The sequence below is a fragment of the Solanum pennellii genome, chromosome 1, assembly GCF_001406875.1.
Source record: "Solanum pennellii chromosome 1, SPENNV200".
In the NCBI taxonomy this organism is placed as follows: domain Eukaryota; kingdom Viridiplantae; phylum Streptophyta; class Magnoliopsida; order Solanales; family Solanaceae; genus Solanum; species Solanum pennellii.
This window is the reverse complement of record NC_028637.1, coordinates 97782649-97798180: the sequence shown is the minus strand read 5'-3', so window position 1 is coordinate 97798180 and position 15532 is coordinate 97782649. Positions and strand designations below refer to the sequence as shown.

General features: G+C 34.9%; 2 protein-coding genes across 3 annotated transcripts; one reads left to right on the top strand and one right to left on the bottom strand.

Annotated features, from left to right (window-relative positions):
* Nucleotides 1–3011: 3011 nt before the first annotated feature.
* LOC107012129 (phosphatidylinositol 4-phosphate 5-kinase 6-like) lies at nucleotides 3012–7850 on the top strand. Its single transcript, XM_015211873.2, has 9 exons — nucleotides 3012–3516; nucleotides 3581–4813; nucleotides 5189–5356; nucleotides 5622–5787; nucleotides 6087–6203; nucleotides 6318–6511; nucleotides 6709–6854; nucleotides 6924–7002; nucleotides 7101–7850. The coding sequence occupies exons 2-9, from the start codon at nucleotides 3633–3635 to the stop codon at nucleotides 7387–7389; spliced, it is 2340 nt and encodes a 779-aa protein (XP_015067359.1). The 5' UTR covers nucleotides 3012–3516; nucleotides 3581–3632; the 3' UTR covers nucleotides 7390–7850.
* A 1492-nt stretch (nucleotides 7851–9342) lies between these two features.
* LOC107008286 lies at nucleotides 9343–15439 on the bottom strand. 2 transcript variants are annotated; one of them, XM_015207259.2, is made up of 8 exons: nucleotides 15091–15430; nucleotides 14716–15000; nucleotides 13933–13992; nucleotides 13643–13852; nucleotides 12797–12915; nucleotides 12571–12668; nucleotides 9862–9986; nucleotides 9343–9784 (listed from the first exon to the last, which is right to left on the bottom strand). In XM_015207259.2, the coding sequence occupies exons 1-8, from the start codon at nucleotides 15328–15330 to the stop codon at nucleotides 9635–9637; spliced, it is 1287 nt and encodes a 428-aa protein (XP_015062745.1). In that variant the 5' UTR covers nucleotides 15331–15430; the 3' UTR covers nucleotides 9343–9634. The 2 variants fall into 2 exon arrangements, 1 of the variants encoding a protein (XP_015062745.1); XR_003578006.1 differs by lacking the exon at nucleotides 9343–9784 and adding an exon at nucleotides 11838–11947 and having other exon boundaries at nucleotides 15091–15439.
* Between the last annotated feature and the right edge of the window lie 93 nt (nucleotides 15440–15532).

Genomic DNA, 15532 nt, shown 5'->3' with positions numbered 1-15532 from the left:
TAGTACGATGAGCAAGGCCAAATTTATTGTCTAAATTAATCGGCACGTGAAATCGTAGTTTTTTTTTGTTGGTAAAATTAGATATTTTATAAATTATTTTGTATAATTAATATAAGATTGTATGTTTGTCATTTTATAAGAACACTAAATGGTAGTATAGATCATAGGGATCAATTTTCACTAAATACATCTTCTTCTTTTTAATACTTCATCCGTACATTTTACTTGTCACCTAATTTTGTAAAATAAATTTTCATTTTTACTTGGCATTTTTGACATATTTAGAAGATAATTATTTTTCTTCATATTTTACCATAAACATTAATATTTATCCGATAAAATATTTTCCAAGGCTTAGGGTGTGTTTGGGATGGTCGGTGGGGGGGTAGGAGTTTAAAAATAAAAATTTGAAGGTGAAAATATTTTTAAAAAGCAAAATTAAATTTTTGAGGAGGGGGTGGGGGGTGGGGGGTTCAGGGATCGGGTGAAAAAATAAAATAGAAATTGAAAATATTTTTTTAAAATTGATGTTTTTTCCAAAAAAAAATGTAATTTGAAATTGGAGGATTGTTTTGGAAAATGTTTTTCTTAATTTTTGAAGGGAAGTCGTTTTCCTTAATTTTGAGAAAAATGAGTTGATTTAGAATAACATTTTCCAAAATTTTTGTCCCAACCAAACATGAGAAAATTGAAAAACATTTTCCAGAAAATGTTTTCCTTCATGCCAAACACACTCTTAATGATAACATCATTTAATAGGGTTAGTTTTACCAATAATTTATCTTTCAATGAGTGTGTCAAGTCAAACAGTGACAAGTAATCATAAACAAAAATATTAACATATTCATATTTAAAAAAAAAATTAAATTCGCTAATTTGAGAAACATCGATTGTCAATTATACTGTCGGTAATGACTTATCACTAATAATTTTGCACAAATTAAAGTTATTTTTTAATTCACTTTAAAGTTTGAGTAACTACCAACTAACTTTTTCAATTGTGATTCATCAAAGATTAATGACCAACCACAACAAAATGATCTAAAAGAATAGATGAAAGCATTATTTCAACAATTCAACTCACATTTATGATAAATTTTTAATTAATCTAAGGTGCAAGTTTGTTGGGTAATTTATAACTTATAAATTTAAGTTTATGAGTTTTATTATTGAAATAATGAAAGGCAGCTTCCTAGACTACAAGTGTAAGGTCTAGACCAAATTTACGAGGTTCTATTGGATTCATAAGTAAAATTATAGCATTAACCTTTTTACAATGATCAGTCAACTTTTATTTTATTACGTCAAAGTTCATAAATTAGTTTTTATAATTAAAAAAAAAATCACTTAAGTTTGTCTTAATATCATAGAGTGTCACTAAATATGAATTATATTGTTAATTGTTGTAGACTAGTGACGATGAGCACAACCTGCGTTGCATTTCTTCATAACAAAATGAAGAATTTTTCTTCAATTAAATCCAATATATTATTAAATGAGATTAGGGTAGGAGACGATATAATTAGTATTATTATATAATAATAACAAATAAAGTATATTATATTCCCTGTAAAACGTGGGGAAGGGATGTCAAAACTGCTTCACCACTCACTCTTCATTACAAATAAAATAAAATAAAATATAGACTTATGTTGTTATCTACTAGTTATATATATATACTATATGTTTTCTTTCTTAAATAACAATATGAATTGACGTAGGTTGAATTAGATTCTTAATCTTAATTAATTAAAGTTCTTGATATTTTCAGTTAACCACCACATATATAGCATCTAATAGTTGCACCCTATGTTTCAAATTAATAAGGGTTTCAGGTTCAAATACTGAAATAGAAATTTAATTTGATTTCTCGTGGAGATATTAGTTTGAAAAGACAATCCTTAAATATATTTAATTTGCATTAAAATTTAAAAATGATCATTACAGACGAAGGTCTATCAAAAATAACACTTACCTCATATTACATGCAATGAAATTCAATAGTGTATTAGTTCCCTTGGACGTATATATTATTTCAAATACTTATCTGATTTTACGAATATTTGCAAATTGCAACAAAAAAAAAGTTATTTTGTATATGCAAATGATAAATCTTAATTTTTTGAACTTCCAAGTAAAATACTTAATTTAAAGTGAATTATGTCCACAAAGGGATCGTTCCAATTTTATTTATTTTTTTCTAAATGAAAATTCACGTTTAAACATAACTTATTTATAATGTCCAAAAGCAAATGTTGTCCAAATAGTTGCAGAAATACATAGAAATTACAGAAAACGATAAACCAAAACACCTTTTCAATATTATGGTAAAAAGGTCGACAAGATAATTAGGAGTTGTTTGGTTACCGGGATTCGATATAATATACATTTGGTCCTAAAATTATGATGCTAAATATTAAATATTACATTTATTTAATATGTATATTTTTCATTTCAATTTATATCTTATTTTAACTTGACAAAGAATTTTAAATATTATAGTTCAAATTAAAAATATATCATTTAATTTTATGGTCTTAATAAATCTCATGAAAAATTAAAATTATTTTTTAAATAGATTGAAACAGATACAAGTCTCAACTAATTCAGATTGCACACTATAGAATATTTCGTTCCAAAATTTTTTTACTTAAATTTAAAATTTCTAATCAAGAATGAAACGATACGATGAGTCAGGTTGGTTACCCCAAAATCTTAATATTATATGTGGGGTCGGAAAGCCCTAATTAAGACCGGAAAATAATTTGGGCAACACATAATGCCTAACATGTCTTTCATTCATCCAATTGTCAGGTGTTTTAGTGGATTTAGGAGCCAATTTCGGAGACAAAGAATACCCTGCTGTTCACCCTTTAGTTGACAAGTTGAAAATTCATATCCAATCACAAATATACAAAATTTATTATTATTATCATTATTATTATTATTTTTAATTTTTAATTTTTTAAAAGTAAAAGAACAAAGAGAGATATTAATTTTCTTTTTTCCTTTCTTCTTTTTTTAATTTAAACATATAAAAAAGAAAAAGAGCTTTAACTAAATAAAAAACCAGTCATTGATTTGTTCAGCTCTTTTGCTATTCCATCAACCTAACAACTTCTGTTTCAAAGTATTCCTAATACACCAAATTCCTGAAAAGCTGAAAAAAGGAACAAAAAGATAAATCCAGTTCAGCAAATCAATCTAAGAAACATAAGAGAAAAAATTGGTTCATTTTTTTTTCTAATGTTAATTTGCAAAGCCAGCTTTTTTTTATTTTTTCCAATACAATAGCTAGCTTCTCCATCAATTTGGTATATTTAGAAACCAAAGAAAATCCAGAGTTTTTTCAAGAAATGAGCCCAAAACATGATATAACAATAAAGATTGGATTTTTTTTGTGTTTTTTGATCTTGGGTAGTTATAGAAATGATTGTTGATGTTCATGTGAAGCTCACATTGGTGATTCAAATGAAGATTGATTTGGGTTAAAGGAGGAAGGAAAAGGGGTTATTGGTGGAATTTAAAAGGGAAAGGAGAAATTTTTAAAAGGGATTATTGTTGAGATAAGGGGTTATTGGTGGAATTTAAAAGGGAAAGGAGAAATTTTTAAAAGGGATTATTGTTGAGAGATGAACAAAGAACTTAGTGGCATTTTGAAGGCCTGTAGGGATTTCACAGTAAAGAAAGCAACTGCAAAGAAAAGAGCCAAAAACATCATTTTTACAACAATGTCAGTGGCACATGTTGATGATGACCTTGATGCCCCTGGTGAGGTTTATTATGCAGAGAAAATATTGAACAATGGGGATATTTATACGGGGAAATGGAGCGATAACTGCCCCAATGGACAGGGGAAGTATTTGTGGTCAGATGGTTGTATGTATGTTGGTGATTGGGTTAAAGGGAAGACAATGGGGAAGGGAAAGTTCAGTTGGCCTTCTGGTGCAACCTATGAAGGCAAGTTCAAGAATGGTTATATGGATGGTGAAGGGACTTATACAGGGTGCTCGAATGATACGTATAGAGGTTCTTGGGTGATCAATATGAAACATGGTAAAGGAACAAGGGATTATGTGAATGGAGATCATTATGAAGGAGAATGGCGTCGTGGGCAGCCAGATGGACAAGGGAGATATCAATGGATCAATGGGAATCAATATATTGGACAATGGAGAAATGGGAAAATGAATGGTAATGGTACAATGATTTGGGCTAGTGGGAATAGGTATGATGGTTCTTGGGAAGATGGATTTCCTAAAGGGAATGGCACGTTTCGATGGGCAGATGGGAGTTTTTATGTTGGTATTTGGAGTAAGGATTCTAGGGAGCAGAGTGGGACTTATTATCCTTCAGGTTCACAAACAGGTACTTTCGATTGGGATCCTCAGGATGTGTATTCAAATGATCTACTAGGATGTCAGATTAGTCCTGGTGAAAGAATATCAGCTTACCCTTCACAAAAAATGGTTGCTTGGCCATGTGAAGGGGAATTTCTGCAGAAGTTGCCAATAGCAAAGTCTCCAAAAGCAAATAATGCAGGACCTAAGCGAAATTCTGTGGATGGGAGGTTGAGCAATGGAGATGGCTACAGTTGGGGGTCGGAAACTGATGCAGCTTCAAATAGTGTATTATCAGAACAACCAAGAGAGTCAAGTGAAGAAACCAGAAGCATTCGAACTGATGATTCAGATAATTCAAGAGGATTTCAACCACATTGCATCAAAATTCAACCCCACAAGAAGCCAGGAACAACAATATCAAAAGGGCATAAAAACTATGAGCTCATGCTTAATTTGCAGCTGGGAATAAGGTATTCATTTGAATTGAATAAAACTGTTTTTTTCTTGTCTAAAGCTGTTGGTTTTATTGCTAACCACTGTTTTTCTTGTGGTTCTTAATCCTATCTTCATTGTATTTGGGAAAATAAATAAGGAATAAAAGATCAAGTTGGTTAAATCTCTATTGATGGTTTTGGAACGTTACACACGAATCCCTTTTTGGGATCTTTACCTAATAATATTTATTTTTGGTAGCAAGGATTCTTTACTGGATGCACAAATATAAGTTTCGAGTATCTAAATCTAAGGAGGACGGACAACTTGCATTTTCCATAGCAGTGCTTTTAGATCTTTATAGCCTTTTTCAATATCTTGCTGCTTGTAGCTAATTTATGGTGCCATCTCAGACATTCTGTAGGAAGGCCTGCTCCAGCTACATCACTTGATCTAAGAGCTACAGCTTTTGACACTAAAGAAAAGGTATGGACAAAGTTCCCAACAGAAGGATCCAAGCATACTCCTCCACACCAGTCGTGTGAGTTCAAATGGAAGGATTACTGCCCGTTAGTTTTCAGGTTGAGTTGATACACTTTACTCTCAAATAAATGGACTATTTTTGAATTCTCCGTTAACATATCTTATAATTCAAATGCATAACTGAAGCGAAGTTTGAGTACTGCTCAGCTTAATGTGTTGTTGCAGGTACATTGTGCAAACATTGCAGTTCCATTATATTGCATTGCACATGCACCGTCAATTGACACATCAGAATAGCTTTGAGAATGTTTCAACATTATAACATCAGTTGAACTTAGTCTGAAAATATAACTATGTTTTCAGGACCCTTAGAAAACTGTTTAAAGTGGATCCAGCTGATTACATGATATCTATATGTGGAAATGATGCACTTCGAGAGCTCTCATCCCCGGGAAAAAGTGGAAGCTTTTTTTACTTGACCAACGATGACAAGTACATGATCAAGACCTTAAAGAAGGCAGAAGTAAAAGTAAGTAAAATTTCTGCTTGTCATTTGTTAGAATGAAAATCTTTGCAGTCTGAATCTTTTTCTCCTTTCACCTTTATACTAAATAATACTTATGTAGAATGCTCAGCATCATTGATAAGCCTCTGTACTGATGCCTAGTTCTTAGTAATCAAATTTCATTTCAGTGTCTTTGTGAATTTTCTAATCAATCTAGCCAATAATCTCTTGCAAAGCATCGTGGAATCATATCTCACATATTTTCTCTGTTTACTTAAAAACATTTCTATGAGTTAATGGGGGCTTCGTTCACACAACTGCAGGTTCTTTTAGGAATGCTTCCAGCTTACTACAATCACGTTCGAGCATTTGAGAACACTCTAGTTACTAAATTTTTTGGTCTTCATTGTGTGAAATTGACTGGACCTGCCCAGAAGAAGGTATATGAGACAACTAGAACTATGTATTTTGACGAGTTCATACTTTTGTTGCATCAAGTTTGTCTGTCCTTTTCTTATTAATCGAGTTTGTCCTTGATAACAACTGATGACCAGGTTCGCTTTGTCATAATGGGGAACTTGTTCTGTACTCAGTATGCCATTCACAGACGTTTTGACTTGAAAGGTTCTTCCCATGGCCGTGTTACTGAGAAATCTGAATCTCAAATTGACTCCACTACTACTCTCAAGGACTTGGATCTCAATTTTATATTCAGGCTGCAGAAAGTTTGGTTCCAAGAGTTCTGCAGGTGTCTCTTTCTTCGCTTTCTCTGTACTTTAAAAGCATGATTTTTTCTGCAATGGTGACAGACATACCATAAATCTTCCCAATAGAGCTTTATTCTTGATGTTCCGTCATAGACATGTAATCATTGTAGCTTAGCATCCGAATTTTACCTTCAGTTTTGCTCCTTTTACAAAGTATGCTGAACATTCTATTCCACAGGCAAGTGGACCGCGACTGTGACTTCCTTGAACAGGAGAGAATCATGGACTACAGTCTTTTGGTGGGAGTTCACTTCCGAGAAGTTTCAGGTTCTGGTGAACCTGTCACAACTGAGACGCTTAATTCTGGAGTTCGGACTCCTACTGGTATACATGTCTTTCCACACTGGTTTCATGATAAATGAAGAAGGATTTTCATTTCTTCTTTTGTTTCAGCTAATGCAGACCAGAGTGGTGATGTATCAACTCCTCGAATTTCCAGGGCTGACATGGATCTTCTTTTTGATCCTTCAGGGTAAACTGCACTCATGAGGATATCATTTGTCAATTTTCTCTGTTAACTTGAATGGATTTTGACTGGACAACCTATTTTTCTCCCTTGGGTTTTGGCAGGTGGGCTTCCATTAGATTGGGTATCAACATGCCAGCAAAGGCTGAATTAACAGTAAGAAGAAGCGATTTCGAGGCACAGCTAGTGGGAGAGCCTACAGGGCAGTATTATGATGTCATCATATTCTTTAGTATAATCGATATACTACAGAATTATGACATAAGCAAGAAGCTGGAACATGCATATAAAGCATTTCAATATGATCCAACCTCAATCTCGGCAGTTGATCCCAAGCAGTATTCAAAACGTTTTCGGGACTTCATATTACAAGTTTTTGCAGAAGACACCTGAGATTTCAGAAAAGCTACTAGGCCTTCCACGGTATTCCCTGAGGTAACCATGCTAACCACACAGCAGTGATGAGAACTATATGGTCATGAAAGCTCGGACACTTGCTCCTGGAACGAGGGGTTCTGGCTATGTGCCCCATCAAGACAAGCAGCCATGGCAAAAGAAGGGCACTGGACTTTCTTTTTCCTTTTATGTTTCTATAGAGTTACATGCATATAATCCATAACTCAGAAAGGCATAGATTAGTTTTGTGAGTAAATGTCCAGCCATGTAATTTTTAAGCCTGCCTGACCCAATTGTACATGAAAATAGAAGGGTGAAGCTGAGGTAGGGTGGATTTTTCTTGCGAACCAATTTTTTGATCTAGAGTGACGAGTCTCTGGAAATCTACTTATGGAATAAACATGTATAGCGCGTCAAAGGGGAAAAAGAGGAAATTGGAAGTCTTTAATTTGGCAAAATGTTATACTTCTATACAATAGTTGTAACAAGTCTAGCATACTTGTTTGTGAGCCTGCTCGTTTAACAAATTTCTCTAGGAAAACACGAGAACATTGTTCCCAATTCAAAGGAGGAGACCCTGCTGGTCTGATCCGATATAAGCTCTCTACCACTGTCTGGCTGACCCAAACATCTGAAAGGCAGTATAGTCAAACTCCATGTGACTCTACTTAAGAGTAATGGAGGACGACAATTTTGGATAACAATATATAGCAAGTTAGGTACNAGTCAAAGGAGGAGACCCTGCTGGTCTGATCCGATATAAGCTCTCTACCACTGTCTGGCTGACCCAAACATCTGAAAGGCAGTATAGTCAAACTCCATGCGACTCTACTTAAGAGTAATGGAGGACGACAATTTTGGATAACAATATATAGCAAGTTAGGTACGAGCCTTTTAACACTTTCTTGATTGCCATTGTAAGATGAAGATAAAAAGAACACTCTCTTTATCTCGAGGACACATAAAGATTACTAATTCAAGGCAAAGGTCCTTGTTGTTAACTATATAGGGATGCACAAATGAATCTTATTTTAAGCACTCATACTTTTAGCTTGGGTAATGCTCTCCTACAGGGCAGCAAAAGTATGATAAGAGTAAGAGAAATCCACTGTATTAGTCTGACCAACTCGATTTACTTGGATGTCAATAGAGTCTTTAAAAAATGAATATAATAGATGATCTGTTGCAAGATTTTGAATGGAAAATGTTAGCAAGTCTTAACTGAGGAGAAATTGACCGACTTCCAAGTTTGAAATTGTCTTATATATTGGTTTGTAGAAATACTGATTCTATGAACATGTGTGCACGCCATATAGCTATGAATCAGTAGTGGGAGAGTGGGTTGCATTGAAATCTCATACTATTAAATAAAAAAGTTGACTAAACCTTGTCAAGAAGAAATTTTCTTAAAATCAAAACATGACTACAAAGTTAGCAAGCCTTGAAGTGGAGGACCACTAAAGGTTGTAGTGGGGGTATAGACTATAGAGGCCTTGATTTCAAAGCCTAAAAACAAAAGGGAGTGTTTTATCTCCAAGTTTTGAAGGAAAAAAAAAATCAACAAAAATAAGTACATTAGGGGAAAGTTTGTTCAATTATATTATTAAATCTGTAAATCAAATAAAAATCAGATACGAAATACATATCCTGTTGTGAATCCTCTACTCTTTATAATAATTGAATATTGTAAATTATAGTGATGTGATGCAAAGTTTGACTGATTGCAAGTCTTAATTGCTTACATGTGCTCCAGTTAATAGAACTGCCGACAAGCTCAATCTCTCAAGAAATTGGAACAGACATTTGCTTGTTATCTCGATACCTAAAATTCTGACAGCTATATAATATATAAATCCCTAAAAGTTACCACAAAAAGAAAGAAAATAAAAGAGGGCTAAAAGATCAGTTAGAATTACGTATACTCCATTTATTCGCAGAAGTCGAAACCAATTAAAGAAGAGCTAAGTTTCTGCTTGATTTTTCGTCATTACAGACATATTATGCCACGAAGCATTTTAGTATTCCATCAGTTAATTGGAATCGTTAATCATAATTTTATTAGTTACAGGACTATAGCATTCTCCTATACACATGACACTGAATTTTGTGTTACATTTAACCTATTCTTTGATACATTAGTTACAGTATCCTACAAAGGATTTGTCCATTTTTAGACACTTCGGAGGGGTAGATTCCACAAGTGAATACTTAAAATACACCCGAACCTGCTTATCATGAAGTGTTACCAGGGCTCAGAGTTGTTGCGCAGGAAACTTTTGTTATCTGTGGGGGGAGACCAACCTTCCTCCATCAAGATAAGGTTAAGGCGAATCATTAATTTCTCCAGAGCTTCTTCTTCCTCCACATTATCAATCAAATCAAGCGATTCCTTCTGCATCATGCAATTTTCCAAAGTTAGTCAATGATAAAAATGAAGACAAAACAGTCACCTGAGCAGAGGAAAACTACCTGACCATCCTGGTATACTGTGAGGTAATGGAGTGATTCCTTATAAAATCCACAATGGTAGAGTAGAGCGCCATAATCCCTCAATTCCTTTGGTTCAGTTTGCAAGAGGATAAGACGTTCACATGCTGACAAGAGAATAATGATCATAACAGGCAAAGATAGACCAGACTAATTGTGAAGTTCTGACAACAAGACAACTTACTAATAAAAAGGCTCTGGGATATATCACAAGAAAACATGTTAGGACTTCAACTGAATTTGATATAAGCCATACTGGGTAACATTTTTATCACTTTGAAGGAGTAATCTAAACATCCCCCAGTTTTTTAGATTAGCTTGGAGAAACATATCAACCATCAAAAAAAGATTGAATTTACTTATGGTTAAGCTCACCATAATTTCTTATCAGCGGAAATATTAAAATGGAAGTGAAACATGAAGAAGTAATCATCTTCCAGCTTATTTTTGGATTATATGAGCTGCGATACACTGTCAATGGCTGTCCTAACACCCTTTTTAGAAGAAACAAGATACTAAAAGAAGACGAGTGATTGTCTTTTCCATGCAGGGAAAGTTCATCTGTATTTCTCCTCAAAAACCTTTGATCTTTCTTATCTAACATTGTCATTGAATATAATAGGTCGGGTGGGATTTAAATGAATCTACTTACTTCATCAAAAAAAAAAAAAAAAGGTCGGGTGGGATTGAAATACAAATGAGCTGAACTCCCTAAAGGAATATTACTCATTAAACAGAACCAAGGTTTCTTGCTTTTTCAGCAAGTATTTAAAGAAGAACCAGGTATGCATCCTTTTAGAGCAGTATAAGTCCAAAATAATCACCGTCGCAGATTAGGATGAAGCCTGCTCCACTGGAGTCATGAAGAAGAAATTTGACAGCAGGCATCTGACTTAAGTATACCTTCAACTATGCAATGTGGAATTTGACAGATGATCATGCACCGTGAAGGGAGGTGAAAGCGGAAAAATATGGAATCATGGAAAGGCTGGAGGAGTGATCCTGACAGCTGAAAACTTGAGCAAAATTGGTATTAGTTATGTTAGTTGTTGTTTTATGTGCAAAAATTCAGCAAAGACGTGAACAGCCTCCTTCTGTCTTGCTGACTAGCTATGTGCTTCTGGTGTGAGGAAGGTCGTGAGATGGTTCAGAACACAATGAACAATGTTAGGTACTGATCTTTCTTTTTTCAGATTCATTTACCTTTATGGCATGCAAACTCTTCTTCTACTTCCGGAAGGGGTTCAAAACCTTAGACCCCTTTCCCTTTGGCTTATTCTATATGGAACATTAAAGTTCCTCAAAGAAGGTTTTCACATCCTCCTCAATTTCTGAGAACTAAGTAACTCATCGCAATGACTTCAGACTTGCAGGTTCAAATATAAAAGAATGGTTCTCTCAGCTATTGTTTGCAAGTGCAGTGATATTGACGAAAGTTGTGTGCATATCCTTTTGCATTGATCATGTACTTAGGACTGCAGAAGAGATTGTTTGGAGTATCATATGAAGCGATTGTATGCTTCCTTGTTAAACTAATGTGCTTCTCAGAAGTCACTTGAAAAGGCTGATGATATGCTCATACCACCGCCAACAAAAGGGTGGAAATACAAGAATACATGTCACACCGGAGGCCAGGACAAACCCTTGTAACAGAGTGAAGGATCAAGGAAGAGAAATGCAGGTATATTTTTACAACATCATGCTCTTTTGGCTATAACGTGGTTTGTTTAGTTCAAAGGAAATGCATGACTACTTCAACAAAAATGTTCGCTTCACTTGGCATGGCATGTGTTCCTAGAACAATGTTATTTTGGAGTGACATACTGGTAGAGTTGCAACACATTTGAAAAGCTTTGGTATTAGGTTATCTAGTTTAATTTGCTGGTACTTTCTGTTTGCTTCAAGTGCAGCCTACTCTCCAAACAATACATTTTAAGAAATAACAAAGATTAGCGTACCTTCTCTTGATATTGTGCAGCCAAACAGGGCACATAAAGTACACCTGAACCTACTCCTAACTACTGTATCCTTATTGTCATCACATGGAAATCAATACTGCAACCAAAAACTAAAAAATTCCAATAGTAACTATTTACAGAACATACTAAGCTGCCTTATTTTTAGCAATAAACATGTTCTTGAAAAACTCACCCCTTGTATCTACAGAATCCAAACAATCACTTCAATAGAAATTTACAAAGATAATATGAACAGCTAGATTTATTGGAGTGTCATCCAAGGGTGTGTTTGGTATGGAGGAACCATTTTCAATTTTCACATGTTCAGTTGGCCAAAAAAAATTTGGCAACATTTTCTCTAGGAAAAATAATTCCTTAAAAATGAGGAAAATGACTTCCCTAATGGAAGTAGGTAAAACAAGTCCTAAAAGTGGCATTCCAATTGATTGTATCCTCCTCACTCTCTAACACACCGCATCTTCAACTCCAGCCTCACCATTCCACACCCCCACCTCCCATAGTGTTTATCTAGATTATACACAATTTTTCTTAGGATAATATTTTTTGCTTACATACCGAACACAAGAAAATAAGTAAGAAAACGATTTATATTCCTAGAAAACACTTCCCATGGAAAACATTTTCCTTCGTACCAAACACACCCCAAATGTACAACTATTACTTATCAAACTACTTCTTCATGGGAAAGAGGGAAAAACTTGAATGCACATACCAGAGAGTGCACGTCTCATATCCCCAAAACGAACACTGGTCCAAACACCACGCTCTAGCCGATGCAGAGCAGCCTTGACAGATGCAAGCTCGAATGCACTGCATGGAGAATGATATAAGAAGGATGGGTTGCAAAATAAGAAATGATATAAAAAGATGGGATAACAAGTGTAGTCTTATAGTATAAGAAGGGAATTTAGGGATGGATTTTGCAACCGCTGAAACACCTTTCATCGGAATCATTGGTACTTTCTGAACAGTTGGCAGCTCGTGCTGCTCTCAGGAAAGGACTCTTAGTATGATCAAGCTGAAATGGCCAGAAAGCATCCTTCAAATCTTTCAGCATCTGTATAAGGACGTGGAGCAACTATAAGAAGAAATAAACAAATTGAAGCACATTTGATTTTAAGTCTATTGGAAATAGCCTCTCTGCCTCACCTCTAAGGTAGAGGGAAGGTTTGCGTACACTCTACCCTCCCCAGACCTCACCCCGTGCGAATACACGGGGTATGCTGTTGTTGACAGTTAGATGGAGAGCTTTTCGAAATATGACAGCAAGAAAATGTAACTACATTGAAGGCACATTGTGAAATGAAGATTAGCTATATTGTCCAAAAGTAGCTTTACCAGGTTTCTCTTAGAATATCTTCTCAGTCATGGAAACAGAACGAACAGTAACAGGATACCTCTTACGTAAGTAAATCAACTGTCCCAAACGACCCCAGAAAAAGGTGCCAGCAACATAAAAGCAAAGCAACCAAAAGATAACTCAGCTAATAAGGGTATGATAAAGTAAAAGCGGTCTCTACCTCTTTCAATCAGTTACAAAATCAGGTCAAATAACTCTAAAATGAAGTTGTTGAATTGATATGTGGAACGATTAGCCATGTCTAATGAAAAATATTGACTGAAGTGAATTAGAAACCACAAACAGCTTTGAAAATTCTCCTCTTTCTCATATAAAAGGAAACGAAATTCTTTGAATACATTAGAACACACAGTTAATAAATGATAAGACAATGAAAGAAAATCAAATGGAAGTACATTCAATCACACTCTTCAGGGAAATTTACCTCCTCTAGCAATGATTGTGTAGTCATGACATGTGATTGATCAGATTCTTTAGTTTTTTGTTTGCAGTAGCCTCGAGGAGTGCTGGAAGAATCATGAGGGAAGAAAACCTCAATATCAAAACTTAAAAATCCCCACAAGCGCAGCATCTTCAATATCTCTGAGTATAAAAGGGAAAGTAGTGAAGCAGAACCACTGCGATGTGTTAAAACCTGAAGTAATGCAAAATTGTTGGTTTTACATGAAGGCTATAGTTGTATACACAATAAATAGAAGCGGTAAAGGGGCACACCGAGTGAAGATAAAGAGCACGTGGCTCTGATTGATTTGTCGCACCAGTCCTTCGGAAACCCTGTGAATTGAACCATATCAGGATTTTGAAAGATAATGTCAATCAACAGAGGAAGTAAGACCAACCATAACTTCAATCAAGCAAACAGTATCTCCTCCCGACAAATTAAGGAACAACATGCAAGCAAGAAGATACAACATCTAGTTGAAATATTCAACAGGTTTCCGATAACAGATTTAAAAAAACAATCAAGTTCATGTTGCTCTCATGAGATATTGCATCACAATCAGATTAAATAATATTTGTGCCATAGTCATGAAAAGGGAACTTCTTTAGTATGTAAGTATGTTGCAATCTTATCTAGTTGAACGGCATAGCAGGTTATTTGTATCTGATCCCCATAGGATTCTTGTGCAAGACTTTTTCAAGTAAAATGCAGGTAAATGACATGTTCACTTAACTCCGAAATAATGGTCATTCATGGCAGTATGCAACAGAATGTTGACGTAGAAATTTTCTACAAGATTGGAAAAAATCTGCCAAGTGCATGCTTCTTACGCTAAAAAAAAAGAGAACTCTATTAATCTCCCACTTGATGGTACTGTTCAATGAAGCAGGTAAGCTTCTTTCTTCATATCAAATATACAATATAAGGCGGTGAAGCAGTTTACAATTGATCAATAAGCATTCGTTTCCAAACAGATACAGGGAACTCAACAAAATAACTAAAACAGATTAACTCGATTCGAAGCAACATGATAGGAATCAAATAAACTTAATTACCTTATTAAGGTACAAATACTTTTCTAAACAGTGAATGAAGTGCTCCGGAGAGGAAGTAAAAGAAGAGCTATATCGCGAGCAGTATCCCATTGAAAGATGATCCAATCTCTCCAAGAAATCATCCACAGGAAGCGGAACAGAGGAATGCGAAACGAGGGAATCATCCTCAGCTGCTATATGAAGAGCAGCTTTTCCTAAATCAACCCCTCTATTTATGCAAATAGAGGTTTCTCTCTCAATATTTGATAATTTTCGAATTTGTGAACAGAATCCTTCTCTCGCTATCTGTTAATGATCACACATTCATATGAGACTAACTAAAATCAAACAAAATATGAATCTAATGAAAAATTAATCGAAAACAAAAATACATACACGGGCATGGGTAGTATTGACACCAGACGCATCGAGAGCATCATGAAGAACAAATTTGAGATCATTTTTCGAGGATTCGGGGCCGGGTCCGGGAGCTCGAGGTGTAAATTGAGAATTGCTGCAATATATGGTGAAGCCAGCTAGGGAAGAGGTGCTAGTGTTGGAAGATGAGAGATTGCAGAATCTTCCAGAAGGATAGGCATAGGGTCCAGAAAGCCATTGACAAGACAAACTACTCATAGCTTCCCACTTTCTTTCGTTACCAAGAAATTCTTCTTCCTTCTAGAAATAGAATGAATTTTGCATATCCTATTTTTAGGGGGGGAAAAAATGATATCCGCGTAGGAGAAATATCTGCTATATGGCGGCCCACGTGCTTTTCTCGTTGAACATTATAAACATATTTATTAAAATATTTTAATTCAGATGAATTTAGCCCTAT